Below are 27,855 nucleotides of genomic sequence, written 5' to 3' on the forward strand. Positions count from 1 at the left end.
GTGCTTATATATTCCATGTATTTCTCCAAAACATACATTTTACTTTCAGTATCAAAAGTCACGCTGCACATACATACATTCATATTCACTTACAGTACATGCCGTTGCCGTATCTGCATACACAATGCCTACAATTCCCTTCCAAAGAAGCACATGTTAGTCTTAAGGCATTCAGGCAACAGATGTAGCACACATTCAGGGCAAGTGAATTCAAATGCGAGAAAAATAGATGTCCACTTCATATAATGCATAAGCTATTAGTATTCAGCTGATGTCAATTATAAACATGATGCAGTGTAGCCCTACATTGTACATTGTCATCCACTGCTGCATTTCCATCTGATTACATAGTGAGCAGAGACTATACAGGTATCGTGGTTGTCCAAGCATGCTTCAGGTATAGGCGGTACATACATAAAAAATATACAGTTGAGCGAGGATTTGGGTTGCTGTGGTAACCATGTGACGAGTTGGTGGAAAGTATTTGCATTCCTTGGTTCATATTTACGCCTTATCAATGCTCCAATGCGAGCTTCAGTGTGGAATTCATCGGTTTCATCCAAATGGATGCAACTGAACATCGAGCACACAGAGGTTTAGCATATGTCACACCTCCACACCTTTGCAGCTGTAACAGGCCTAATTATATTAAAGGCAGGGGTCTAATAAAGGCCTCTCTGACAGATAATGATGATCCACACTGCACACCACACTTTGCATCAACACGCAAAGTCAGTTTGTTAAGTGATCTCTAATAGAGCTTGCCTTTGCTGTATCTGTCACTAGACTAATGCTGTTATTCGAACATAGGCAGACAATATTCAGGTTCCTCTACTGCTTTTAGCTGCAGGTTTAGCACCTGGAAAATAATTGCCGGCAAAAAGGCAGATAACAAACAGCTGTAACAGGTCTAATTATATCAAAGGCAGTGGTCTAATAAAGGCCTCTCTGACAGGTAAGGAAGGTTTACTCTGCAGGTAAATGCATCCACATTACACATCAGCTTAGGAAAGTAATTAAAGATTATTAATCAAAGGCATAATGAACAACACAATGGACTATGACATTATAAAACCAGTAACAGCCTCACAGAAAAGGCTCATAAAGAAGGCACAGTCTCTCGTGTCATTATGAAAGCACCCTATGACTGTATGGCCACCTAAAGTGTGTCTAAAGAAGAACATTACTCACTCATTATAGCTACAGTCTGGCAAAAAATCTAATGTACACACTACACTTTTTTAATTACCCAAATGTGGCTGAGACATGTTTAGTATCTAAGGGTTGCTGCTTTAGTTCTGAACTGGAGCTGTAGCTAATGCAGCTAAAAAGCAAGGGAAGCTAATGTTCTGACAACTAACAAACTGCAGGCCTAAATCATCAACTTGTAAAGTAATCTTAAACTGTAGCCTCAAACTGTGTCAACTTGTAAAGTAATCTCAAATAGACCCTCAAACCATGTCAACTTGTTAGGTAATCTTAAGGTGTAGCCTCAAACTGCTTCAAACCGTTTACGGCTAGGGAACTTTGCTTATTCAAATATTTGAAGAACATCAAATCCTAGCTTAGCAGGTTAGCTGTATCATGACCTGAAATAGAACTTTAATAGGTTTTTACATAATGTTGGAAACCTACACTTACCAAATGCTTAAGCAGTAAAATGTTATGCAAAATACTATGGCAGTTGTTCGACTCTTAAAATTGAAGTTGCTACAAAGGCATGGCATGTCACAAAAGAACCACTTTTGGTTTCATTATGGAACCATTTTGTGTGAAGAACCCTTAAATAGTTTAAGGGTCTTAAATAGTTTTAGAGTTTTTTTTTATCTTTATGAAGCTAAACATTGTTGTTCTATGCTAGCTGTCTCTGTGAAATCTTTCTCTGAACCACTACCTTAATCAGCGACTGATGTTCTGTAGACACACACCGGGCAATTCAATGTTAAAAATGTGTTACTGGTTTAGTAGTCATTCTGAAAAGCATGCCAGCACTTACTACACAAAGCTGCTTCACTTATAACAGACACCTGGCAAAAGAACTACACTTATAGAGAATAGTCCAAGTTTCCTGTAAACCACTGATGTGAAAATACTTTAATACACTTTAAAAGTATATTATTTCTAATGCATACTGTGTGTAATATATTATTTTTTTTAAGGAAAATAGCACAGTGAATACCTCTAACAAGTAGAATGCATTGGTCCAGTTCTTGTGCACAGCAGTTTGCAGCTGATGCCTAGTAGCAATAAGGTTAAATGTCTTAAGACTGCTACTGACATAAGACAGATAGAGTCAAATAAACATACACAGTACAGATCATAGAGGCACTGAATAAAAATAGATTTCTTCATACTGTTCAAAAATGATTTTTTGGCCAATTCATGATTCCTCCGTCGCGCTTAAATCAGATGATTCTGCTACACCCTTGCTGCGATTCCCACTTTATAAATAGGTAAGACTCTTGGCCATAAACATTCTTATAATGTGTCTTTACCCATCAGACTGAAACAGAGAGCACCGGCTCTCCATTTAAGTCTGTTTCGGGACGGAGGGCACATTCATGTAGTTTAGGCATTTAAAAGAAGAAGGAAAGTGGGTGCAAGCTGGCAGCAGGCAGTTGGGGTGACCCGCAGTGGTCGTGCTGATTGGTCAGTACGGGTCTAGCTTAATCTGTCTGTGCAGGCAACAGGTAAACACCATCCCACATATCTGAAAAACACCAAAACACAGCATATGTTTATGTGCAAAAATAAGACAAACAACAAAACTTAAAAGTAATAGAAATTAACCCCTTAAACCTTTAGGGCCTTTTGTGGGTGCACACTTCAGTTTCTCACTCTCATAAGCTGTTTACGTTTCAATAGGTTTACCACCTCACCCCTGTCCTGAAAGTGCTGGAATAAAGTGGATATTTTGTTAAATTCGGTGAAGGCCTGTGTACCAGGACAGCCAGAACAATAAAGGAACATGTCTTGGATGGAAGGAAACCCTGTTTATAGTAGATGCTGCTGTTTTATGATGTTAAGAGGTTTAAGGGGTTAATAACCACCACACTTATCACAGAAGCCCATAGGTGAATCTTTCAGTCTACATTTAATGCATTTAGCTGACAAACCCAGTCTACCACAAGGATGGCAGTGTTGTAACTGTACACTACACCAACCAAGCCCTAATCTCGATTTAATAAGCCCTCATCTACTTGGCCTCAAGATTGCTCCTCAAGGCCATCTCCAATGTCAATTTAAGGGTCATCACTATATTAGTTCAAGTGATTATTTTTGTATGGGCCCTCAGAGGGGTAAAGAACTGAGTAATGTATGCCTGGATCAAAAGTCTCCAGGCTTTAGACTGCAATCTGTTCCATCTGTGACTGTTGATGGAACGTCATTACTCTATGCTGATAGCTTGTAGGGTAACAATAAAAAACGATAAAGAAAAACACCATCATATCAAACCACAGTGTTTATACAGACAAAGCAGTTCTTAAACAAAAGTATTTAAGTTACACTATGTGGACAAAAGTATTGGGACACCTGCTCATTCATTGTTTCTTTCTAAATCAAGGGAGTAACTGTGTCTACTGCACAGAGATTTTGGAGCATTGCTGTGAGAATTTGATTGAATTCAGCGACAAGAGCACTAATGAAGTCAGGATGTTGGATGATCACCATCAATCATTCCAGAGAACACAGTTCTCTGTTCTCAATGCTGGGGGCTTTATACACCTCTACCCCACGTCTGGCATTAGGCATGATGTCCATAGTTTCATGTTGAGTCCTATTCTATTGGAAAAAACTTCTTCAAGTTCTATGTGTGTGCATTTGCACATCTGGGTCAGCAATGGGTGCAACTTAAAGTAGCTGAATTCATTCATTACAAGGGGTGTCCAAAAACATTTGGCCATACAGCGTATGTTTAAAACTCTCAAAAAATGTTTTGCTTTACAAAGTTTACACGGCTAGTTGATCAGCATCCTGAGGCTGGCCCAGTCCTACTGTCCTGCAAGTGGCCACAGTTCTGAGCGGTGAGGTTTTTGAAATTAAGCTAAGAATTGTTAAAAAGATACTAAAACAGACATCGGCTTAGTCTTCTAGCTGAGAATTTGGATCTGCTCTATTGCACCGTATTACAAATGGGAAGCTGGGCATTAACATTACACAGGTCATTCATCTGGTGAGATAAGCATCATCATTTCTCCAGACAAATACCATGTGTTCACCTATGGGTCTGTGGAGCACTTATGGTAAGTGACTGGATGGAAAGTGTAGGACGTCTGGGGGACAACAAAACAGCACCAGGTTTAGCGTGGCAGACATTTGAAGGAGAAATGAAAACGATGTCTAATGATGTCTATGTGAAAAATGATGAAAATGCTTGACGTTGGCCAGCGTGTTTCAGCAGGGAGAGTGATAGTCCTTAAATTGTGCTTGGAACCAGTTGGATGTATGAGTGTGTGTGTTTTTACAGTTGTAGAAGCTCTCTTGTGATGAGGAGCTTGAGCAGCATACAGTTACTATGGGAACCGAGGCGTAAAGCAGCCGTTTTGGCAGTAGTGTTGTAATTGGGTCGATTAGCATGTGTGGGAGTCGATGTGCGTGAGCATGTGTGCATGAGTATGAGTTAGACAAGTTGTTAAAGCTCAATTGTTAAATCAGAAGGGGAGATAAATAAGTGTAAACACTCATTTGCAGATTGTCTTCTATCAAAGCAACAGTGCTTGTGTCTCAGATCCTTGAACGCGGGCCTAAGATTTGTGCAGAACAAACTGGAGGATCTGAATGTTGTTCATTACTATTCCCTAAAATAGCAGCAGACATACACCCCTGGACTTCTACCAAAATATCTACAGAGCATATAAAGAGAGATTCACAAGAAGAAAAAAGTTTAGAGCAGAGGGTGGATCCAAAAATAAAAAGCAACTTGTGCGTGTTTATGTGAGTGCTCTCTAAAAAGGTCTAAAAGGTCTGAATCCACATCCTTGAGAGGGAGGAAAAAGTAGCTTGTGTTTTGTGTGCTTTTTGAGAGCTGGGCAGGCTTCGTGCAGGCCGTAGCTGCGTCCCGGGGGAGTATTTAGTGGGCGATTATTTCTATAAAAGTGATAGAGCTTCCTCCTACCCACAAAACACAGACATAGAACAGACCTGAAACAGGAGAAATCTGGGAACAAAAGCATCGAAATTCAGGCGGAAATAAACTTGTGTGCCCTTTGCACAGCAGCGTTCAGCAAAGTATGTACGAGTATACAAGCACCGACTGAAGCCCTGTATCTGTAGCTGTACACTCTACTCCATTCATCAGTAGAAAGGATTAACCACAGGGAGAATCACTGACCACATATAATTTAGGTCATTCTCAGTACAGCAGTGATATCAGCATGGTAGTGTTCTATTATTAGACATGGCATTGGTGCGAGCGTAGAACCTGCTCAAATAACACATCACTGCTGTGTTACAACATATAAAAATAAAAATAATAATGTCTGGCCATGACTTACTTAGGGAACAAGATCTTTATCTCAGGGATACAAGTGTTTAATATGGATCTATCAAACTGGTTCCTCAGTTCGGTTTCACCAGACCGAGTCACAGCTTTTGTGAAAAAGCGGTATACTGCTTGAGCTGCTCACTAATGACAGCATATGAGCATGTAGGCCGTTGAACTTATTCCTGATAGGCTTATTAGTTTAATTCCAACTATAATATTGTAATACTGTTTATATTGTAATATGATTGTAATAGTTAAAATAGTAAAAAAGCAAAAAAAGGAAAACTTAATCAAACAAACTAGGTGTGAAAGCAGCCTGAGTTAAGCAAGGGCAAAGACTTAGTAGGCCTTCATTATCTTGTTCCCATGCTTTACTAAGAAGATTGTCACCACCAGGGTGGTGGATGGGAACATTAAACCAGACGTGGTCCTGTGGACAGAACCTGACCAGACAAATGGCTAGAGGATGATTACCACCAAATGTGCATAAAAAAAATACACTTGGACATATTTCCCCTCTTGAATGACTAAGTGGTTTGGTGGTTAACAATTGCTTCTTTCATTTTTTCAATGGTGTGATCATTCTAATGTAGCTAACCATTACCAGCAGTCTACGTCACACAAGATCTTGTCTTCACCACACTTGCCTTGGCCAATCAGCTACATTAGCGGTGAGGGAGGAAACTGTGTAAATGAGCTTTTTTACTGAACCGTTCCATTTCTGCTGTAAACAAACCATCACCAAATAATCCCTGGTTAAGGATGGTTCAACAGCTGTGCCTGCAAGCTTAGAGAAAAGACAGCTCAGAGTGTGCAGCTACAGACAAAATCAGAGAGCCTTTAAGGCAACGGCTGTCAATAACCCATTGATTCTCAGCCTTGAGTCAGAGCTTCTTGCAGGAAATAGAAGAGCTGATATCTGAGATGAAAATATGAATGGACTGACAAACACCATTCTCCATCAGGCTATTCCTCACAGGACTGAAGAGAAAGGTTTAAAGGTGAGGCAACACTCTTAACATATGGGATGTAAACAAGGCATGATCTAGCACCTGATATACCTCATTTTCCAAGAACTCCAAGAAAGAGGGAGATACCTGCAAAAACTAATTTAAATTTATGAGGGGCAATAACTGTATTGGTAGTAGGTAGTATGGCCAATAAAACCAATGTAGATGCTTACGTGAACATATGTTTGTATAAATATATATAAAAATAAATATATAATCAATTAACCCAAAATACTAAATGTACTTTCACGTCTGAATTTCTCATATCCTTTGTCTTTGTCTACGTATACTCCAGCGGTCTCTAAATGAACCACCCTCTGGCACCAATCTTTGCTTTGATAATTTCTTACACCCCTAATTCATGAACTGCACTTTTACTGCTGAAACAGTCCACTTACTGGACAAACTAGCATCCAGGGGGAAACACACTTGGTCTTGGACAAGGTGGGTGGGTCTAGCAAATAAGTAGGTGAGTCTGGCTCCACTTCTGGTTTCTACTGCGCAGACTCTGGTTGCAAATTTGGCAACATGGCAGACAGCTTGGGCCTTATTTCTATATTTCTTTATTTCTTGCTTTATTTTCGAACTAATTTGTGGACACTGCTTCCTCACCACCTTTCCCTGCACCTTATTCCGACCACACACATATAGTACTGTCTGCTTACTGTGTTTAATGTCTGTTGTATTTATCCTATTTATTGTATTGTTCTGATTCAATGTTGGCACTTTTCTTGTTCCACGGTGCATCATGGTGGAACCACCTGGAAGACTGTAATTTTGCTCCACTGTGTACTTGTACTCAGATGGAATGACAATAAAGGCCTCCTAACCTGACTTGACTACATAGACACACAAACCTACTTGCTAAGTGCTGTTTTCAAACTAGCAACAGTCACCCTCTTTATAAGACTACATACTGTATGTCCTTTGGTAACGACCAGATGGGTGGGTGTTATAGGTGGAGTAAGGCAGTTAAAGGCATGCAATGCTGGTCAGTGTACTGCCTGAGCGTTCTGCATTCCTGCATTTGCATTCGGAAAGCACAGCCATGTGATGTGGTGAAGACAACATGCTGCAGTACCATGCACACACACACACACACACACACCTTGTCACCTCTTGGCTGTTCAGGTGCCAAACATTGGCACTAGCCAATCAAACGTCAGAGAAGTCTTCTTCCTCTTCTTTATAAAGTAGATAAATAAAGCAGGCAGTCAGCACTGCTCCCGCTAACTACACACACACAGGACACACACACACACACACACACACACACACAAAACAACGGACAGATAAACACACACAGAGAAAAAAAGACAGAAAGAAAGAGAGAGGGGGAGAAAGAGAGACAGACAGAATGAGAACAAGACATGAGACAAAACAAGACATTTTAAAGGGCCCATATCATGAAAAACTATAACTACGAATTCTGATGATGTTTTCTTAAAAAAAAAAAAATAATAGTATAGTATAGTACTAATAATAAAAAGGCCTGTTTTCAAATTAATGTTTTTGTGGTGTCACAAAAGCCAGTGTGTACATGCATCCATATTTTCAGCCTAGAGCAGTTTAGCCCTGCCCATGTATTCATTAAATTGATCAAGTGTTTCAGCCTAAACCAGGGGTAGGCAATAAGAGCTGAAGTCCAGCATTATTATCTCTAACAGACCTAGTAAACCTGCAGGAATCCAGTGCTTTCCCACTGCATGGTATCTAGTACCCCCACCTAGTACAGGTTCTCAATGACATTATCTGAACAGGTTTCCAGATTTAAAGTGGTCCTTTTCAGACACTAAAGTAAAGAATTTGTGGTAAATAAATCATTTTTGGTAGCCAACTATTTTCGCGTCAAGCTAACTGGGTTAGCTCGGCACTATTTGTTATTTTCAGGTTAGCTTTATAAAAATAAAAAATAAAAAGACATGCAAGTAACATCTTTTCCCTTCTAGGACTAGTTTTTAAATAACGCTTTATTTAAAGGCCTAACAGGAAGTTTTTTTATTATTATTGTAGCATTAGACAGCGGGAGCAGACTCTATCCTGTTATAAAGAAAATATACTGTGTAAAAAAAGTTACATTTAGTCTGTTAGGAGTTTGTTAGGCGTCAGCTTTACAGTACGACATAGCAACCTGGCTAAACAGCATATACACAATAGTACACAGCACAACAACAGCGCTAGCTAATGTAGCTAAAACCTGCATCAGTCAAATGCTTTTATACAATGTTAAGACATAAACAGGCTTTGCTGTCAGTAGTGATGGTTGAAATGGCTAGCCAACTAAAAAGCTTAGCGATAGAGATTTTGCGAATGGCTAGTTTGTGTTGGATGTCCACATTGTGTTGTGTAGAGTGGCATTTCTCTTTGGCCAGTCAGCGCTCTGCCAGGGTTACACGTCACGTTTTAGTCCTTACTTGACTCGTTTGGAACCCTGAGTGAGCAGCTACCACCAAAGTACCCGGTTCCAGGTACCAGGTACCAAACTTGCTGAGTTCAGTCGAGTTGACTAGTGTAGGTACCATGCAATGGAAAAGCACCATTGCAGATGTCATTTTTAAAGGCTAATTAACAAAAGCTGTACAGGATAAAGAGAGGGCACATTAAGAATTATTATAACTATTTATTACATAAAACACACCTGTTGTATATTTAAACCTCGCCAAAAAATAAAAAAATCAAGTGTAACATATGGGCCCTTTAAGACAAAATACACACAATTATAATACATACATAGTCATATAGGATGATTTACATCATTTACCTATAGGAAAACACTGAGGAAAGAAAGACTGTATACACACATACACACATACAGATCAAACAAACACACCTACACACACTTTACAGATCCATTCCTACACCAGGATTCAAACCATATAAGTCCATAAAGTAGGAAACGAAACATTAAAGATTAACTCGCAAAACATGTGCATGCCCACCACCCTGGAACGCTGCACTGAGCGCGTTTGACCTCTGTGGAGCAGTACTTGTGTTTTATTAGCATAATAACGACAGATCACTGAAGAGCGTCAATTTAATTAGTGCGCTCTCCAGGGAGGCACTTCTGCCCACTTTCAGGCTTTTTTACTGTAAAATCATTTCACTAATTCGTTGCAGACTTTATTTTTAGCCGGCTATTAATTGCACAAACCCCACAGTTTCCACGGTGACTTGATCATGTGATTTACTTTTGCCGTGGACTGAAGGACCTGGGCCATAGTAGCGTAGTTATCTAAGCATGCAGTGATTTATACCCAGACTAATTACTACATCCTTAACGGATGCAGTAGTGGTAGCGTAATTACAGCAGGTTAAGACACCTAACGGGTCAAAAAGAGCTTAAAAAGTACGTTCAAAGCATACATTCAGTTCATCAGACCATCAGCTGTGGAGTGTGATCTGCACCATCATTAAACAAAATAAAGCCTTAATAACCCACACTCTCCAAAATAAAGGGTCTTTGATGATTATTGACTAACAGTTCTAGAAAATAACTGTAATTGGTATTAAGTCTGTATATTATATGGAGGTTCTTTAAACTTTAAAAGGTTACAAAAATACTGCTTTACATTTGAGAGGCTTAGAAAACCAGACAGACCCTTTTTAAGGAAAGCATGTTGTAGGGATGTTCCAATTAGGTTATTTTGCCCCTGATCCGATCCGAGTCTCTCAGTGCTGAGTATTAGCCAGTACTGATCTGATCTTCGTGTCTGTATAAATAATCCAGTCCCACAGTTTAGATAAGACGAGCTGCTGATTAATCCATTCAGTAAAATCCCTTTATTTTTAGTGTCAGTTTCTATGAGACGTTCTGGACTGATTGATTTAGCTGGGTCGAGACTTTTTTTTTTAAATGACTGTTTTATAGTGTGTTTAATATCTTATAATCCAGTCTGACTCTCCTCCCTGACCAATCAGCTGCCATCTCCTTTACAACACTGCAGTTGGGTTTCTATAGTGTGTGTGTGTGTGTGTGTGTGTGTGTGTGTGAATGTGTTAGCATTAGCGTTCGCCTCCACTCGGTTCTGAATGTGCTCTTCAGTGCTGGTTTAAGAACAGACAAAGGCGAGCGGTTCTCCCGCTGGTTAGTTTCAGTGATAGTTTTATGAAGGTTCAGGTATTATGGTCTGTTTTCATGTTCCATTGTAAAATAGCTCCACACTGCAGACTCTAAACATAATGGTACCATGAAGACACCAGATGGTGCTCAAAACTTGTGGTGGTTAAAACAAAGACTCGGAACTGGATTGGGATTAAAACAGCCAATATCTGATCAATTAAAATATGCCTGGATTGGCCCCAATCCCGATCCACTGGATCAGATCGGGACATCCCTTGTGGGTTAATGTTCGTTGAGCAGTCAAAAATCTTATAGCTCTAATTTTGCAGCTTTTCACTTTTCGACATAATGTAAACCTGGCAGTTGTTCTCAATATTGTGTCAAAATGTCATGATGAATGGACCAATAGAAATGCTCCAAAATGACCTGGAATGAAATCTGACACTGACTTCCATTGAAAAGTAAGAAGGCTTTTTCTTCTAATTCTAAAGTTGTCAGCTTGGGGATACGAGGTTTAACGTGACAGCCCCGATATGATGTTTTATGTTTAGTATGACATATTCCAATACGTCTTGCTGTAAGGACATAAAAGCAATACAACCTGTACAAACCTACAACCTGAGAGCTGCGCCTCTCAGTCCTGCTGAGACATGATGATCAATGCAGGTTCTGAATGAGCATCACATTTCACTCAAGTTTATTCACAGCAAACAAATCAATAGCACTTAGCACTCCCACAGTGAATACAGGAACTAATCTTGCACTTAGTATTGAGATCTCTCTCACTCTCTCTCTTTCTCTCTCTCTCTTTCTCTCAGGATAAGCTCAATCCATTATGGAGGATGGGGAACAAAACAGCCTCTCATTTCACATTGACCTATGGACATATGTACCAATCTATTTTAGGAGGGATTTAGAACCATCAAACCGAATCACTGCATCTCGCTGTCAGGATCTACACTGCATTAGCGGCATGATTTAGGATCAAGGTTCATAGTAAAGTGGTCGCCACTGTACCAGACTGGACCTAAAATAAAATTCAATAGTTCATGTTCAATGTGGATATATAAAAACCACTCACAAAAAGGCTCTCTTTCTGTTTAAAGCTATAAAAAAGAAACTACATTAGAAATGGCCATAAATAATAAAGGATATATATTTTTTGCTGTTATTAAAACCTTTTATTTCCAATGGTACCTTTACTTTGCTTTCTTTTTTGACTGCATGTTAATACTTGTAAATAAGATTTTTTTACACGTTTTAATTGGTCCATTCATTACATGTTTTGACTTTTTTTAAACTACACTCTTAAAAATGTAGGTGCTGCAAATGACCTTTTGAGTGATGTCATTGAAGAACCACTTTTGGTTCCATAAAGAACCATGTTTGAAACAGAGATGTGTGATAGAGGTGTGAGTGTAAAGTACCTATTTTTATACAGTACATTTCTGCATATTTTGATGTACTATTAATGGCTTAACTTAAAATACAGAAAAAATGTGACACACCTTTTCTCTGTCATGGTGTAATAATTCATATATAATATTTGTTAAATAAACAGAAATCATGATGTAAGGTTTGCATAAACACGCCACATTTAAGCTAGTTTCCAAGTGAAGGTAATGTTTATGCCTAATGCTATTATCTTTATCACACAGAGAAACTAATAACGTATAAGCCCGTCGTTTAGTTCTCTCCATAACTACATTACTCACATAATTAATAACAGTTTCATAGGCCCTAAAATAGAACCCTGTGGGACTCCAAATGTTACCCTAAACCAAATGGTTAAAAATAATTCACAACAGTTTCCACATTATGATTAAGAACTTAAACGTAGAGGTGAATATGGAAATGCTTACCTGCAGACAGGCCACACCGATGCCCACAGCCCCGATGATGAGCAGGTGGTCAGCCAGGAAACGCTCCAGCTTAGTGATACAGCCACCCTGCAAGACACAACAACACTCTAACCTGCAGATAGCTACAGACACCACAGCGAGTGTTTGTTTTTGTGCTAGCCTGTAGGTGGGTGATAGCAGGTCTCCTTCATGTGCCGACTCTGCCCTGCTTTCTAAGTCTGCTTCAGTTTTCTTGGAGCTTGGCAGCGTATTTGCTTCTAAGTCGGCACGGAATAGGCCCCGCTAAGATGCTCCCTCCTGCGTTTACCAGATAATGCCCACGAAAAACCTGCTATCTTGCATTCACTCTAGGGAGCTTATCCCATCAAACCACTGGCAGAGCACGGCTTCTGTACACAACAGCAACTTTGAACTTTTATGCTACACTCAGTCAGACTAAATTATAGATGACATTCCCCGGTCGAGGCAGATGGCGCAGAGCAGAGCAGCCGCATTCACGCAGTGTGTGTAAACATACGAGATATCAGCAAGCCTTTAATATTAACCCGACAAGGATGATACTGATATGTATCGCTGCTGTCACGCAAAAACCCTGTATCTTTTTGAATCTGGCAGTTCTTTGCAGTTGTTTCATGTTTTTTTCAATTTCATGAAAAATGGACCAATGGTACTTCTCCAAAATAGTTCAAGTGGGGGATGCAAGGTTTTAGCATGACAGCAATAAAAAAATGCTATTATATATTGCAAAACCATCATGAAAAGCCCTATTTTGTCATATCATTCAGTTTTAATAATTCTTCCTATGGGGCTAATGGAGTAGTGAATATGTAAGTAACTACACTGCAATGTTTATGGCCCAGCTGGGGTTAACCCTGATATTAGTACCTCAGTCTCAGAACACTTAAATGAATATAAATGTTAATAAACGCACCTGCTTGCCTTACAGCTGAAGTTTCCTAATCCAAACCACTCCCCAGTGATATGTTAAGTGCTGTATAGAGTTACAGCACTCAGTGATTATGTGTTATTATACAATAAAGTAGAAGCTTATTTGACCACAGTTTTACCCCATTTAATAACAAGAGGCTCCATGAGACTCACACAAGCCTTCACATTCCAAGACCCACCTCCACTTTGTAGATGTTGGACGGATGGTCTCTAAAGCCACACTGTGGAGTCATGGTCTTGCAGCAGCTGTCAGGAACCAACCTTCCCTCTGCTTCTGAGGACCCGATGTACACGCTGTGCTTCCAGTCGAAGGAGTTGTTGCTCCCACAGCACTTAAACTGCACAGTGAAAGAGAGGGAATCATGGAGGTCATATCAACACAGCAAAAATGACAATAATGTGAATGGAAAGGCAGTATTTTCTACTCTGTACAAACTGGTGGGGCTATTCTTTGATAATAGAGGTTTGTAATAACACATCATTAGGGTGTAATAAAAGCCACTGAGTTTTTGATATTTTTGAGTTTTTTAATATGTGTTAGCTGGCCGACTGCACTTTGGGGTGAAAGTAAAAAACCTTGTCATGCTCAGGCCCAGATTTCTGCAGAGATTGTGGAGTCGCTTACATCCTGCTGAAGTTGGTCCACTGCCTGAGTGATGCCCTCCTTCCCCGGCTGAGCGTAGTTCTCCGTCATCGTCTTACTCAGGTGCTGCTTCAGCTCCTCACTCAACTGAAGGAGAAGTAGGAAACAAAAGCACGAAGTTGGAAAGAGTGAGAGATTTAGATTAAGGAAATGAAAAAAGTCAGGCATAAGAAGGTGTGAGACAGTTCAGAGTGTGAGTGTGAGAAAGACTGTGAGAAAGTCTTCATATCTCTTAAACAGATCTAATTACAGCAGGTACAGCAGTTTTCCCTAAAGAAATCACAATGCACGGTGAACGATTGAGCCCCGCTCTCTCAAACTCAGCAGACAGAACAACTCTGAACTTGTGATTACTGGACAACTGCGGTTTGGGTTTGCACAGATTGTGTGTGAAGTTAAAGATGAACCCTTATTATTACACTGAATAGCACATCATGCATTTAAGTGCAGCATCCACTAATCCATCTCCCTGCTGTTACGTCTAATCATGTTGATTAGGATGATTACAATGGCATGTTCTCATGCTTTAGGCCACAATGTTCATAAATTACATTCCTAAATATAAACAATATTCATCAAACAGTTTCACACATAATTAGCTGATACACATTAAATGGTCACTTCATTAGAAAAACACCTGCCGTGTAGCTCCACTTTGCTGTGGCTCATGTGTTTAAGCTTTCTTAAGCTGACTTTCATCAACAGTCAGTTTCTGACCCTAGAACTGCCCTTGCTTGGATATCTTTTGGGCAGTAAACCACTATGAAAAGTCTAAAAAAAGCTCTAAAAAGCACACTGTATATAACACAGCCATAACAGCACCATACATACTTCTACGACCACTGTTTTTAACTGTACAGCTATGTAGATAACATACACTAAATTGACAAAAGTATTGGGACACCTACACATTACACCTACAGGAGCTTGTATGACATCCTAATCGAAATCCATAGGAGTTGGCTGGAGTTAGTCCTCCTTTGGAGCCCTAACAGCAGGTTATTGAGTAAGCAGAACCTGCGGCCCAGTGCCCAGTACACCAGTGCCGTGTTATACCACTGCCTCCCGTGTATAATTGCTTAAATTAAGTAAATGTGTTTTTGGTTCTTTTTCTTTATTCCCAGGGATGCTTACACATTATTGTAAACAAATTTATAGTGGCGTGTGTGTGTGTGTGTGTGTGTGTGTGGCAAAATGGCTTACCCTCTGATAATACACATACGCCAGAACTCCTGCGACAAGCTCAATCAGGAATATCAGCAGCAAACAGGAGAAGTACTGCAGGACAGGAGCACAAAAAGCAATAACCGCTTTCACACAGCACCATATGAGTTTGTTATTGCATGGTATTTGAGTGACAACCAAGAATTTTTCCAAGTGGCTCTCATCACTCCCATCACATGAACCAACTATAGGCTAGAACCTGATGTCAACACCATGGGAGAACTTCATTTACACTTACAGAGCAATGAGGAATTTATTTACACATCCCACAATCAAGCTCTGTGAAGCAGAAGGTTTGATAAATGAACATTAAAATATGTTTTTTCTTGGAGGAAAATGAAGAGGAACAGATGACAGAAACATCTAAGCTGTTATGATTCACAGGAAAATTGGAGGAGATGGAGACACAAAGAGAGAGAGAGAGCGCTCGAGAAAGAGAGAGAGAGAGAGAGAGAGAGAGAGGGAGAGAGTGGATGGGGGAGAAAAGGGTGATAGCGTATGGAGTGCTTTTTCGGAATGACAGTTTAATGTTTTCAGTGTGAAAATGCAGAGAGGAAGTCGAACATCTCAGCTGTAAATGAGAAGTTTCACAGCTCTGAAAACACTCACCCTCATTTAAAAATGGTTGGATGGGTCAAGGCTTTTAAAGCTATTAACCCCTTTATGCAGAAAGGCTTATTACACTCTGGGGTGTATTACTCAGTAACTACAGGGATTTCTGTATAAACTGGGGGAGCTATTCTCTGGTAATAGAAGTTTGTAATAACACTTTTGGCCCGCCGCCGGTCCACAGGCTTTTGAGGGGTTAATGAGTGGATTATAAGAACAAAGCTGGACTGAAACGAGGGTATAAGATCAATATTCGACAAGAGATGAAAAAGATGAACAAATGTTTTATGATTTCCCTCTTCCACCTCCCTCACTATGATTAGAAATAAGCCAATTAACCCTTTTACAGTGAAGATGCAAGCCTTCGACCCAGGGAGTGGAATAAACACACACACACACACAAATGCAGACACACACATACACACAGAGTTAATTGGCAATGTATAAGCACCTGCCTGCTGTGCAGTTCTACTGAGCACTAATCAGAGATCTACATGCATTTACATTTACACACACACACACACACACACAGTATAGTTAGAGGCAATTAAGGTAAAATTATTGATATTTTTACTTTCACAGAGTAATATAAAAAGCAAGAAAACATATTTAACAGAACATTCTACAGTATATGGACAGAAGTATTGGGACACCAGCTCACTGATCGTTTCTTTCAAAATCAAGGGTATTAAAAAATACTTCATACACATGGTCCAGTTCTCCATCTTACCATTCAAAGTAATCTTAACCACATTCAATAATATTGAGGTCTGGGCTCTGAGTCAGTCCATTGATCTTTGTTTGATGGGCTTTTGTATTTGATTTGATCTTTACTCAGTAAGGGCTTCATCATCGGCTCCACATCCTTTCAGACCCTCAGTGTTGAGTTGTACTTAGTTTTTGTATGTCGTTTGTGGCTTGGCCTTATCCAGATATACCCTGATACTCAAGATACAAGAAGTGACCAGGTGCAAACAGGTGGTTACACCTGGTCATTTCATGTGACTAGTACCTGGATTGAAGATTTACACTGGGTAGCTAAATGCGTCTCCAGTTAGTCAGACCCGAAATCCGATTTCTATGGGGGACAGAATATGCAAATCTGCTTGCTTCCCAGCAGCCAGTTGTTTATTCATTTAGCCTTTTCCTGTGCTCTGCTACAGATGGTTGCTGCCTTAAAATTTGCAATTTTACATGCCGTCGTCCTCCATGGTTATCTTTCTCACAGACACGGATCGCATGCCCAGCAACATACTGCAGGGGTAGGTGTTTCTGTACTGGGAGGGGTTTCGCCTGTTGAATGCTTGTTGGAAAGAGGGATGTGTTTACACTGCTATTATGTGACTCAAATGCGTCTCAGACCTCCGCCTGAAGTGGTTTGAGTAATGGGATTGTATCTGGTTTATGTCTTGGGTGTGTTTACACTTGCATTTTTATAGGACTTGGCCTTATCCAGATAACCTGTATCTCTGACGTTACAGGAGAGGGCAAAAGTTTTCTTTTGAATGAAAGTTAATGTAAAAAAGTACAGAGCAGCTACAGGGAGATACATGTTTTTCATTGGACAGCAGCGATATAATCCTCAATCTGAAGATGCATGAATTGACCAGGTGTAAATGGGGTATATATAAATATATGAACACATACAAACCCATCATTGCGGACCCCCATTAGTGTGGTAGTTAGAAAGTGAAGTTCCACAGACAGAAAGAAAATCAGAAAGTCAGGAAGACAGAAAGGCAAAACAAATAAATTGTGCCTGTCATGTCAGGACAACACTGCACACACACACACCAAATCCTGAGGCTAATTAAGTCAACTTGTCAGCCAGGCAAGAGACGAAAGCTTTACAGAGGCTGTAGTCAACTCAAGGCCAATCAAACAGTGCAGTACAGCTGCTTCCTGTGTCCTGACTATGACCCAAGTGCATTTGTGTGTGTGTGTGTGTGTGTGTGTGTCTCTGTATTAATATGTATTTACAATCCAATGTAAGAGAAGGCAGTTCCCTCTGTGACTGGAATATTAAACGTGCCTCTTGTTCAGCAGATGACTTTCAGATCCCCTTCCTCAGAAGTTAATGGGGCAGCTTACATTTATCATTGGGATCTAAACAAACCTACAAACACGCAGAGACGGAAACGCCCAGAGGTGGCGTCCTACCTTTCCCTGAGTGTCATGCATCAAAGTGAAGGCTAGCTATAAATAGCCCTGCTGCAGTGGCAGTGACAATCTTGTTGCTTTCTCTCTCTCTCTTCCTCTCGTTGTGTGTGTGTGTGTCTCTCTCTCTCCTATTCTGTCTGTTTCTCTGGCTCTCTGCTTTAATAATGAAGGAGATGCCTGAATGGAGCAGATGCCTGAAAGCTCATTTGTCAGGGCAGATGTGAAGCTGGAACAGGGTCTGGGGCCGAATCAGTGCCAGGCCTGCACAGAGGGCACACAAAGTTTAAAAAAACAAAACAAAACAAAGCCTAAAAACAGAGGCCCCGTATGTATTTACACCCAATAACTGCTCTATCCAGTTGTGTTAGGGTGATATGACAGGACAGGAATGCGCTGATATTACATGGACAACAATAACTGATTAGTGACTTCCTCATAACAATAACCCATACTGATACCAACAACAACCAAAACCTTACTGCTGAATCCATATGTGCAGCGCAATGAAGCAGGTTGATCGGAAACTTTCATTTTGCATTGACATGACATACACTGTATAGACAGAAGTATTGGGATATCTGCTCATTCTTTGTTTCTTCTCACATCAAGGGTATTAAAAAAAGAGTTATCCAACTTTTGATAGAGTAACAGTGTCTACTGTGCAAGGAAGATGTTTTACTAGATTTGGAGCATTGCTGTAAGGATTTGATTGCATTTAGTGACAAGAGCATTAGAAAGGTCTTGTGTCTCCCGCCTGGCTGATAACTTGATTAGCTTCAGGATTTTGTGTGTGAAAGGAAAGACGTGGGAGTGTATTTCTATTCATGGTTCAGAAATGAAAGTGCTGTTGGTCCATTCATGCTGTTTATGCACTTTCCGTTTACATCCTGTTTAAAGGTCATGTCCTGTTTAAAGGTGCCATAGAATACATCTACTCAGTATTTTATATTGTTCCCTCATTTCTAAACAGAAGGTCTGAGACTTTGGTGGGATGTTTTATATATCTATAAATAACTCTATGATTTGACCCCAGAATAAAACACGCTTGGTTTTTCTTCTCTGGCTGGTTTGCATGTCACAGTCACTCCTTGCTCCATCCAGTACTTCTGGAATAAGCTGCGAAGTTGGGGATAATGCTAATGCTCTTGTTGCTGAATGGAATTAAATCCTCACAGCAATGTTCCAAAATCTAGCAGAAAGTCTGTCCAGGACAGTAGAGACAGTAACTTCAAAAAAGGAGGATAAACTCTTTTAAATACCCTTAAATCTTTTTTGTAATACCCTTGATTTTGGAAGAAACGATGAATGAGCAGATGTCCCAATACTTTTGTCCATATAAAAACATAGCATAACTTTGTTTTTAGCAAGAGCATTGTGGTCATAAGAATTTGGAAGCCCAAGTAGGTCCCACTAAAACCGCATGTACTAACCCACTCAGAGCCCACACCCACCTGGAACCCACCTAGCCCACAATCCACCCATGTGAGTCCCACATGAGCATGTTGGCTGGGAAGGGTTAAGCAGCAGTCAGGGAAACAGCATCTAACTAAGATACACCATCCCTACCATGGAGAGGAGGCTCCTCTGCTCGCGGATGACTGCGCAGCACCCCAGAAATCCAGTGACCATGACCAGTGCTCCGGCCAGGATCAGGATGTAAGCAGAGACGGCAAAGGTGCTGGAGGCCAGTAAGCTCAGATACTCCCCTTTATCGATCAGAGTCCAGATACCGACCGCCATCACCACTCCTCCACCCATCTGGGAGAGCGAGGAAAAACAAGAACTGTTAGGATTGGACAGTGGATATTATGTACACATTCACAACACTGATGCAAGTTCAGTAACTAACCATGTAAGTAATCCCATAATGGTGTAATTCCATTTGAATGGTGTAGCACCATGACCGTAATAACACACACACACACATACACACACACATCTTTTTTGCTAGTAGAGGAAATTCCTGTGCAGTCATTCCGGCCCTTTCCTCCGGGGCCTAAACAAAAGCCAGGCCAGTGTCACACACTCCCTCCTGTGGCTTCTGTACGGGAGCTGCCCTGCATACCACACACCCTGCAGGGGTCCTGCCCACTCAACCGCAAGAAAAGCCTCAGGTTTGATCAGACTGTGCCGTCTGAAAAAAACACAACTATGCTCTCTAGTTTCACCGCCCACAGAGAGGGTCTCTGAGACCCCGCTGAGAGAGATTTTTAGAGGAAGTGATCACAAAAACTCAACAGCCTGAAAATGAGAAAGTTTGTATTTGCTTGCTTGTTTCCAGACAGATGATACGCAAAGAAACACGCAACTTTCAGCAGAGAAACACAATATTTTTGGAGGTTGACAACAGCTTACGCTGAGATGTACACTATATGTCCAAATGTTTCTGGACACCCCTTGTAATGATTGCATTCAGCTACTTTAAGTTGCTGACACAGATTGCTGACACAGATGTGCAAATGCACACATACTCACACAGCTTATCTAGTCTCTGGAGAAAAATCTAGCTTACTCCCAATAGAATAGGACTCTCTGGAGCAACTGGATAAACATGAACCTTTTGGCACCATGCCTAATGCCAGGTGCGGGCTAGAAGGGTATAAAGTGACATTCTCTGGAATGATGGTTACAGGTCCACTGACACTGACAGGCAGAAGTGCTCAGGTATAATACTACTGCTTTTATTACTGTTTATTACTGGTATAAGGTGGCCATCCTGGATTTTGATGGTTAGTTAGGCTCTCCCGACTTTCCAAGAAAGAAAATCCCACTTGTGGAGACGTTCCAGTTGAAATTTCCTGCTTGGAACTTAGAACATCTGACATCCCAGTTCAAATGGAAAGCAGTATAAAATCCTGAGGAGCTCCTGTGAAAGAGAGAATAACCCCAGGGCACAGTGTCCATTTATTTCTGTCTGAATAATGCTGCAGTCTCAAGGCTGCCAAGGACACTGTACTTGTAAAAGCCATTTATTTCAAGTTTTTATTTCAATTATGAAGCAAATATTATATCCAAATAAACAAATTCACTTATAACCAGACGTTCCAGGTATAACAAGCATTTCCAAGTACTTGCAAACCACTGATGATCTCGAAGGCCGAACCCCTTTTTTTATTATTGTTTCAAACAGCATGTTTTTGCAAGGTGCGGCCTCTCGAACAGATGTTCGATGTATTATGAATTGTGTCTTAAGAAGTGCCTGCGCTCATTTCCTGAGTGTGGCTCACTAGGGTTCGGTTCCTGGATTTATGCAAAGCCGTTTCCTGGCGCTGTCAAAAACTCACAGAGGATCAGTGTCAAAGTGCATCTCGGACTGTACACACATTTGTATGACAATGAGAGTGAATCAGTACACAACACACTACTGAGCCGGGGTGTTTAGACCAAAGGAGCGGGCCGAGCTCGTTCAAAAGGAAATTTTAAACACCACTCAAGAAACCCGTTCAACTCTAGAGGGTGCTGTCCCAGTTCAGAAGCTGCTGCACTGCCCGATAGGAGGAGAAGCAGAAAAGGGGGGGTTAAATTATGAGTCTGGGCCCAAACCACAGTGTTACTGAAAGTGACTCACACACACACACACACAGTAAAAGCACACATTTGGCTTGCTCCTTTGCTATGCTCAAAAACAATGTAAAAGTGATCCCTCCTTGCCCCAGGCTCCGATAGGCATCAGGGCTTGACTGAGCTCTATTATTGAACACACACTTACTTTTAAAAGAGTACGTTATGCACACAGACAATCAGATTCTGCACACACTGATTGGATCTTGAACTCAAATTTCTTTTCTCTCTCTTGCTCACTCACTTTCTTAGTTTCAACCCTTCTGAGTCATTTTAAAGTATGAAGCTCTCACTGTTCCCTCTACACAATCTCTGCCCCATGCAAACACAAGACTAACAGAACCCCATATATGTCACAATGTGATAAAGCTGTAACACTCAAGACAGCAGCCTGAGGACTGAGGAGCGCTCACTCCGCAGACTCACCCAGAAGAGAAAGTTGAAGACAAAGAGGAGGTACTTCAGACACACCGTCTTCCAGTCGTCCTGCTCATCCTTATACACGCTCCCCATCTCTTCAGCTGAACCTAGGATAGGAACACAGGAACATATATGGATACAGACAGTCAGATGCTATATAATTAAAAGTATTGGGACATCTGCTCTTTCATTGTTTCACTGTTTTATCTGAAATCAAGAGTATTAAAAATACTGGAGTAACTGTCTCTACTGTCCAGGGAAGAAGGATTTCTACTAGATTTGGAGAATTGCTGTGAGGATTTGATTGCATTCAGTGACAAGGGTGTTCAGGATGTTGGATGATCACCACCTCACCTCATCCCAAAAGTATTGGATGGCGCAATACCATCATTCCAGAGAAAACAGTGAAGCTCCACAGCTCCACAACTCAATGCTCCAAAGCTTTATACCCCTCTAGTCCAATAGGTTAATGTTTATCTGCTCCAGAGAGTCCTATTTTATTGGCAATACTTCGCCGCAGGGAATAGACAATCTGTGTGCAACTTAAAGTAGTTGAATGTGTCATCTGTGTCAGCTATGGGTGCAACTTAAAGTCGCTGAATGCATTCATTACAGGGGGTGTCCACAAACATTTGGACATATACTGTATTTCAAACAATTATTCACAGAATTCAGCATCTTATCCATTGGCTTCTGTTATGCTGAGTTTCAGCTGTTCATTTCTAGGTATAGGGATGTTTTTGTCTGTGATAATCAACAACATTCATCAGAGATTATATTAAAATATGCTGGAATTTTATCATAATACAGCTGTTAAATTGCATTTTGCAGAATTGATGGGGTGGGATGAGGGGACAAACAACAAGGACAAAAGCACCAAGAGGCCGTTTCTGGGGGTTTTATAGGAGAGACAGCAGTCAAATACTGTTGTTTTCCGTGACACTTTAATTATGGGCTGCGGCCCGTGCACTGCCTCTGCATGCGAGTGACATGGACCATCTGAGCGCTTAGAGTGGAAGCAATGCGTGTCAAAACAACAGCCAAATAATGGCTCACAAAATAAGGGTGTGTGGGGAGACAGTCCAAAATACACACTGCAATACCCTTACACACTTACCCACACACAGAAAAGAAACACACAAACCCACGGAGCTGCTTTCAAATTTGAGGAAAGGCAGATGGCTGCAGGTCATTACGATGCTGACTGACATCTACAATAGCTCTAAATAAAGTATTATACTCTCTAACGATATACCTCACGCAGGAGCACACGGGCGTTCTTACTGCATGAGGTACGCTCATATTCTGCAGATACAGTATATGATTACATGTTAGGCCGAGAGTAAATGAATAATCCATTGGTTTGCCAAATGTTATTGAACAGTGGAGAAAGCCCCACTTGTATCCTTGAAGTAATTAGAGAGAGTGCTCCAGCAAGAGATTCCCTTGTTCTGCACAACAAATTTTAGCTTAGATAAAAAAGATTGTTTTGGCAGCCAGTGTTGCAAATTCTACCTGCTTATTTTTTTAATAGAAAAAAATGTAAACATTAAAGGTCACTCCATTCTGAAACAATCACAGCAATAAACCAATAAAACAAAATAAAATAGTAATTGAGCCTCATTTATGTGAAATTGCCAATGATAGACATTAGCGTTGTTAAAATAAATATCACCAAATATACATTCTGAAGCATATGTGATAAATGATGTTATCGTGATACACAATGTGCTTTCTGAGCATATGGAGGATACTGTTAGTGCCTAATAAACACTGATGTAATTAGACAGGTTTAATTAGATGAAGTGCAGCAGATGCTGAATATAAAAATTACTGTATTCATTACAGAGAGTATCTGAATAGTGGATTTTAAGAATCTGTTTCCACTGATGTATTTAGCCTGTGGGTACATGTATTGTAGTAAGTATCGTGAAAAATGTCTTTAAATATCGTGATATAGTATTTATACCATTTCGCCCAGCCCTAGATGATCCAATTACTTAAAAAGTAGTGGAAACAGACATTCAGAACCTTTCATCGACATAGTCTTGCCCATGTTGGTTATACTGTTTTATGTATTCTGTTGATGAGCATAACTAGGGTCGGGTTTAGGCTCTTTTTTAATACTGCAAACTAATACCATGCTATACTGTCTTCTTGGGGGGTGGGGGGTGCAGTTTGTACAAAGGGTGACAAAAGTGAACACTGCACAGTTTTAAATCAATCATTCAATAAATATTAAACCACCAGTCTGATGATTACAAATGCTAAACTGCTCTGAATCAGGAGAGTGAAGCTGGTTAGCCTCTGCTTAGTTAGCAGGATAACAGTCAGTCTGCTCAGTACAGAACAAAACTCTCGCTGATTGAAGGCCCTCCTAAAAGTTTAGACAAGAAGGACTCTAACTAGGACGACTAGTGACTAATGGCCGAGGGGTTGCTGATTTTTTTTTAGCTCCGCTCTGTCTCTTGGAACAGAGGAGACACAAGCTTTGCCTCTTGTTCCTCAACAGTTATTGATCAAAAAGCCAATAGATTTGTCACTAAATGCTTTTTTGAAAATAATGTGCTAGACGGATCTGAAAAGTCTCTAAATTGGCAACACTAGTCCAGCCCCCTGTCACACACAGGTTTATAAATGCATCCAGCTTTCAAGTCTTAATCTCAAGTTTGAATCCTTGCTGCTTGTGTAGTATCTACTGCTGGATGTTGTTTCAAATAACTGAATTTAGAATGGCTATTATCTGAGAACCCCTCACCCTTCTGCTGGCACTGAAAATTGTGTCAAAATTGGAAACTCCAGCACCCAGTGTTTTGATCTTTTTCTAAGTGAGAAATAAGTGAACAGATTTAAGGCATTTTAGAGCCTAATTTCTGCTGAATTTATACTAATTGAAAAAAAGGTTCGAATCTACAATCAAACCTTTGTACATACATATTTTTGTGGATTATTTTTTTCAATATGTTAAGCAAATGAGTATGGGCAGTATTTGTGCACCAGTGGGTCAGGAAAAGTATCAGTAACCAATAATTTCATGGTTTTGCTTCCCTTTTCCCCACCTCCTATCATCAGGAGAAAGTACTGACGTAGCTCAGAGGCCCATCCTGACAGCATGTTTCACCCAGAAATACATCACGGGGAAGAAGAAAAGTGACTTCCAGCTCACACTGTTTTTTTCACAATTCAGATGAGCTGCTGGTGGAACTGAAGAAATCCATACAGTGACCGGAGTTCACAGAGAAGTCAACAACCCAACCTCTGTTCTTCTAACCCATCAATAACCTTACTGTAAACAACACATTCTGATTACTGTATTTACGCTGATATTTTAGTGTTTTACAGGCAAAAATAGCTGTCTAAGACTAACACTAAAACACGCTGTAAAAAAACAAGCTATTTTCTCTTGAAATGAAAATCATGCTAAATGAAAGGGTTTTTAATATAACTTTACTCACATGCTACTATTTAACAGTTTTCCACTAGCAACTTTACTGTCCTGTTACAGCCATTATGATCATCTGCCAACAACATTCAGGTTTGCTAAGTTCCTAAATAATCAATTTTCAATCAGAATGCATGTTTATTCTGAGCAACGTGCCATTAGGTGCTATTGATATTTCTCTGTGAAAGCTAACAGTGAGAACACTACTGAGAGAAACTCCTCTAACTCTTAATAAGTTCCACCAGTCATGAGTTACTGAGGTGGGCCTCAATGTTTCTCAAAGGCTCAAGACAACAGAAATAATTGAGGGCTACAGGAAGAGAGAAAGTCACGGGATAGACTGTTTTTCTCAGGTTAGAAATAAATCTAAGCTGTCAGGGAGCCTCTGGCTTTAGTTACTGAGTTAGTGGTGTGCAATCGATAATATTTTATCAGCATTGTGATACATTACACCACATTAAGTGATGCATTAAACTGGTTAAATGTGTAAAACAACATATATATATATATATATATATATATATATATATATATAGTAATCATAGTTTTAAATTGCAGTTTGTTGTGAAAATGCCATAAGAGGTATTTATTGAGAATTTATATATGCATAAGTAGTATGTTTGTGACTGTGTTTGGGGGGAAAGATGCAGTTTTACAAGCCCATTCACAACCCTGTTATTTTGGCTCTGGTTTTTCTTTTAGCTTTCTTTTTTTTTATAATTATTGTATCTTCAATTTTTACCTAAATGCAGTTTAGAAGGGAACTGTGGTGGAGGGAGAGTATATTGTTGCTGTCCAATTAAAAACATGTATGTATGTATGAATGAACATTTAGAGCATTTCTATTGGTCTGTTCATCCATAATTATTCGTACAGTGTACAGAGCAGCTACATCTATGGAAAAAAAACTGAAAAGAATGGAGATACATGGTTTTCATCGGACAGCAGCGATGGGGTGGTAGTCGGGGAGAAATAGCTAATAAAAATGTTCACTCTACATTCTATGAATGTATTTGTCCAGTACTTGTTAATTTCAATAAAACATACTAAAAATAATAAAACACTGATTTTATTTTTATAAGAAAGAAAAATGTGGCTTACAGGAGCAACACAGCATGACTACCCAGGATTTGTAGCATTTATTATATTTTTTATTAGCTTTCTTTATGTTTTCCTGTATGATACCAATATATTTACAACATTTTGCCCTCTGTATGTATACATATATATATATATATTAGCATATTAGCACAATGCTACTATTTGCATTAGGCAGATGCTAGTTGCACTCCGTAGCCTTGTACTGACAGTAAAGTTTAATCTATGTATATATATTTATATATCTAATATCTGTCATTTGCTCAGCATATGATTCTGTGTCTTTTCACAATTTATCCAGCATCAAAAAGTGTATGAATGTTTCCAGTTTCATGAAGAAAGTCTTCAAGTATCGTCATACAGTTTTGCTCTGAATGTCGGAGGAGGGGCTGAGAGAGAGAGAGAGAGAGAGAGAGAGAGAGAGAGAGAGAGAGAGAGAGAGAGAGAGAGAGAGTGAGAGAGGGAGAGAGTGTGTGTGAGAGGGAGAGTGTGTGTGTGTGTGAGAGAGAGAGAGAGAGAGAGAGAGAGAGAGAGAGAGAGAGAGTGTGAGAGAGGGAGAGAGTGTGTGTGAGAGGGAGAGTGTGTGTGTGTGTGTGTGTGTGAGAGAGAGAGAGAGAGAGTGTGTGTGTGTGTGAGAGAGAGAGAGAGAGAGAGCTGTTGGCTAGTCCAGGCCTTTGCCTTGGTTTGATAGCGGGTTGTTTTAGAAACGGAAACTCTCACAGCTTCCTTTCATCCACAGCAGCAGAGTGACGTGGTTCAGAGAGCCGCACAGACAGCTCCTAACACGGCCATGTGATCGAAAACAGCCCGAAAGCAGCACCAGCGAAGTCTCCCAAACACCTGATCGCTAACATGTCTGTCACATCCACACAGCCGAGCACAGCGGCGCAGTCTCACCCAGTAAAGCCCTTCGCCTCGGACTTGTAGCAGCTAATTACGGTGTTATTTACTAAATGCTGGTTTATCAGGCATTTCTACGAGATCAGCTCGATCGACACCGGACAGCGTAATGTAACTTTTCTCCCCTAAAAAAACACCGTGATCAAGATGAACGCAGCCACGGTGAGGAGCGTCTAGCACCTGCCTGCAGCCTCTCCAGCGTCAGGCAAAAGTAGAGGAAAGTAGCACGCGCTGCGTCGCTCCTTTATTTTAAATAAGTGAAAAAAGGTGGATGAAGACACTCACCCCGCGGTCTGTCCTCAGGGATTACTAACACGTCGCTCCCTCTGCCCTGTGTCGGAGTCTTTCTTGTTGCTCCAGCAGCAGCGGCTGTCCTGTCCAGCGGAGGAGGAGCGCAGGGTCACTGCGGCTGGAGAGTGGAGGAAGAGGAGGA

At 40.4% G+C, this 27,855-nt stretch overlaps 1 protein-coding gene across 3 annotated transcripts; it reads right to left on the reverse strand.

Moving 5' to 3' along the window:
• Positions 1 to 27,838, reverse strand: tspan11 (tetraspanin 11). Of its 3 annotated transcripts, none has more exons than XM_072673054.1 (9): positions 27,708 to 27,838; positions 21,989 to 22,089; positions 19,568 to 19,759; positions 15,212 to 15,286; positions 13,991 to 14,095; positions 13,545 to 13,703; positions 12,418 to 12,504; positions 7,612 to 7,728; positions 2,624 to 2,710 (listed from the first exon to the last, which is right to left on the reverse strand). In XM_072673054.1, the coding sequence occupies exons 2-8, from the start codon at positions 22,073 to 22,075 to the stop codon at positions 7,651 to 7,653; spliced, it is 783 nt and encodes a 260-aa protein (XP_072529155.1). In that variant the 5' UTR covers positions 22,076 to 22,089; positions 27,708 to 27,838; the 3' UTR covers positions 2,624 to 2,710; positions 7,612 to 7,650. The 3 variants fall into 3 exon arrangements, with proteins under 3 accessions (XP_072529156.1, XP_072529155.1, XP_072529154.1); XM_072673053.1 differs by having other exon boundaries at positions 2,625 to 2,710; positions 7,604 to 7,728; positions 27,708 to 27,835; XM_072673055.1 differs by lacking the exon at positions 7,612 to 7,728 and having other exon boundaries at positions 1 to 2,710; positions 27,708 to 27,835.
• Positions 27,839 to 27,855: the final 17 nt, after the last annotated feature.

Source organism: Salminus brasiliensis, chromosome 2 (assembly GCF_030463535.1).
Source record: "Salminus brasiliensis chromosome 2, fSalBra1.hap2, whole genome shotgun sequence".
Classification (NCBI taxonomy): Eukaryota; Metazoa; Chordata; class Actinopteri; order Characiformes; family Bryconidae; genus Salminus; species Salminus brasiliensis.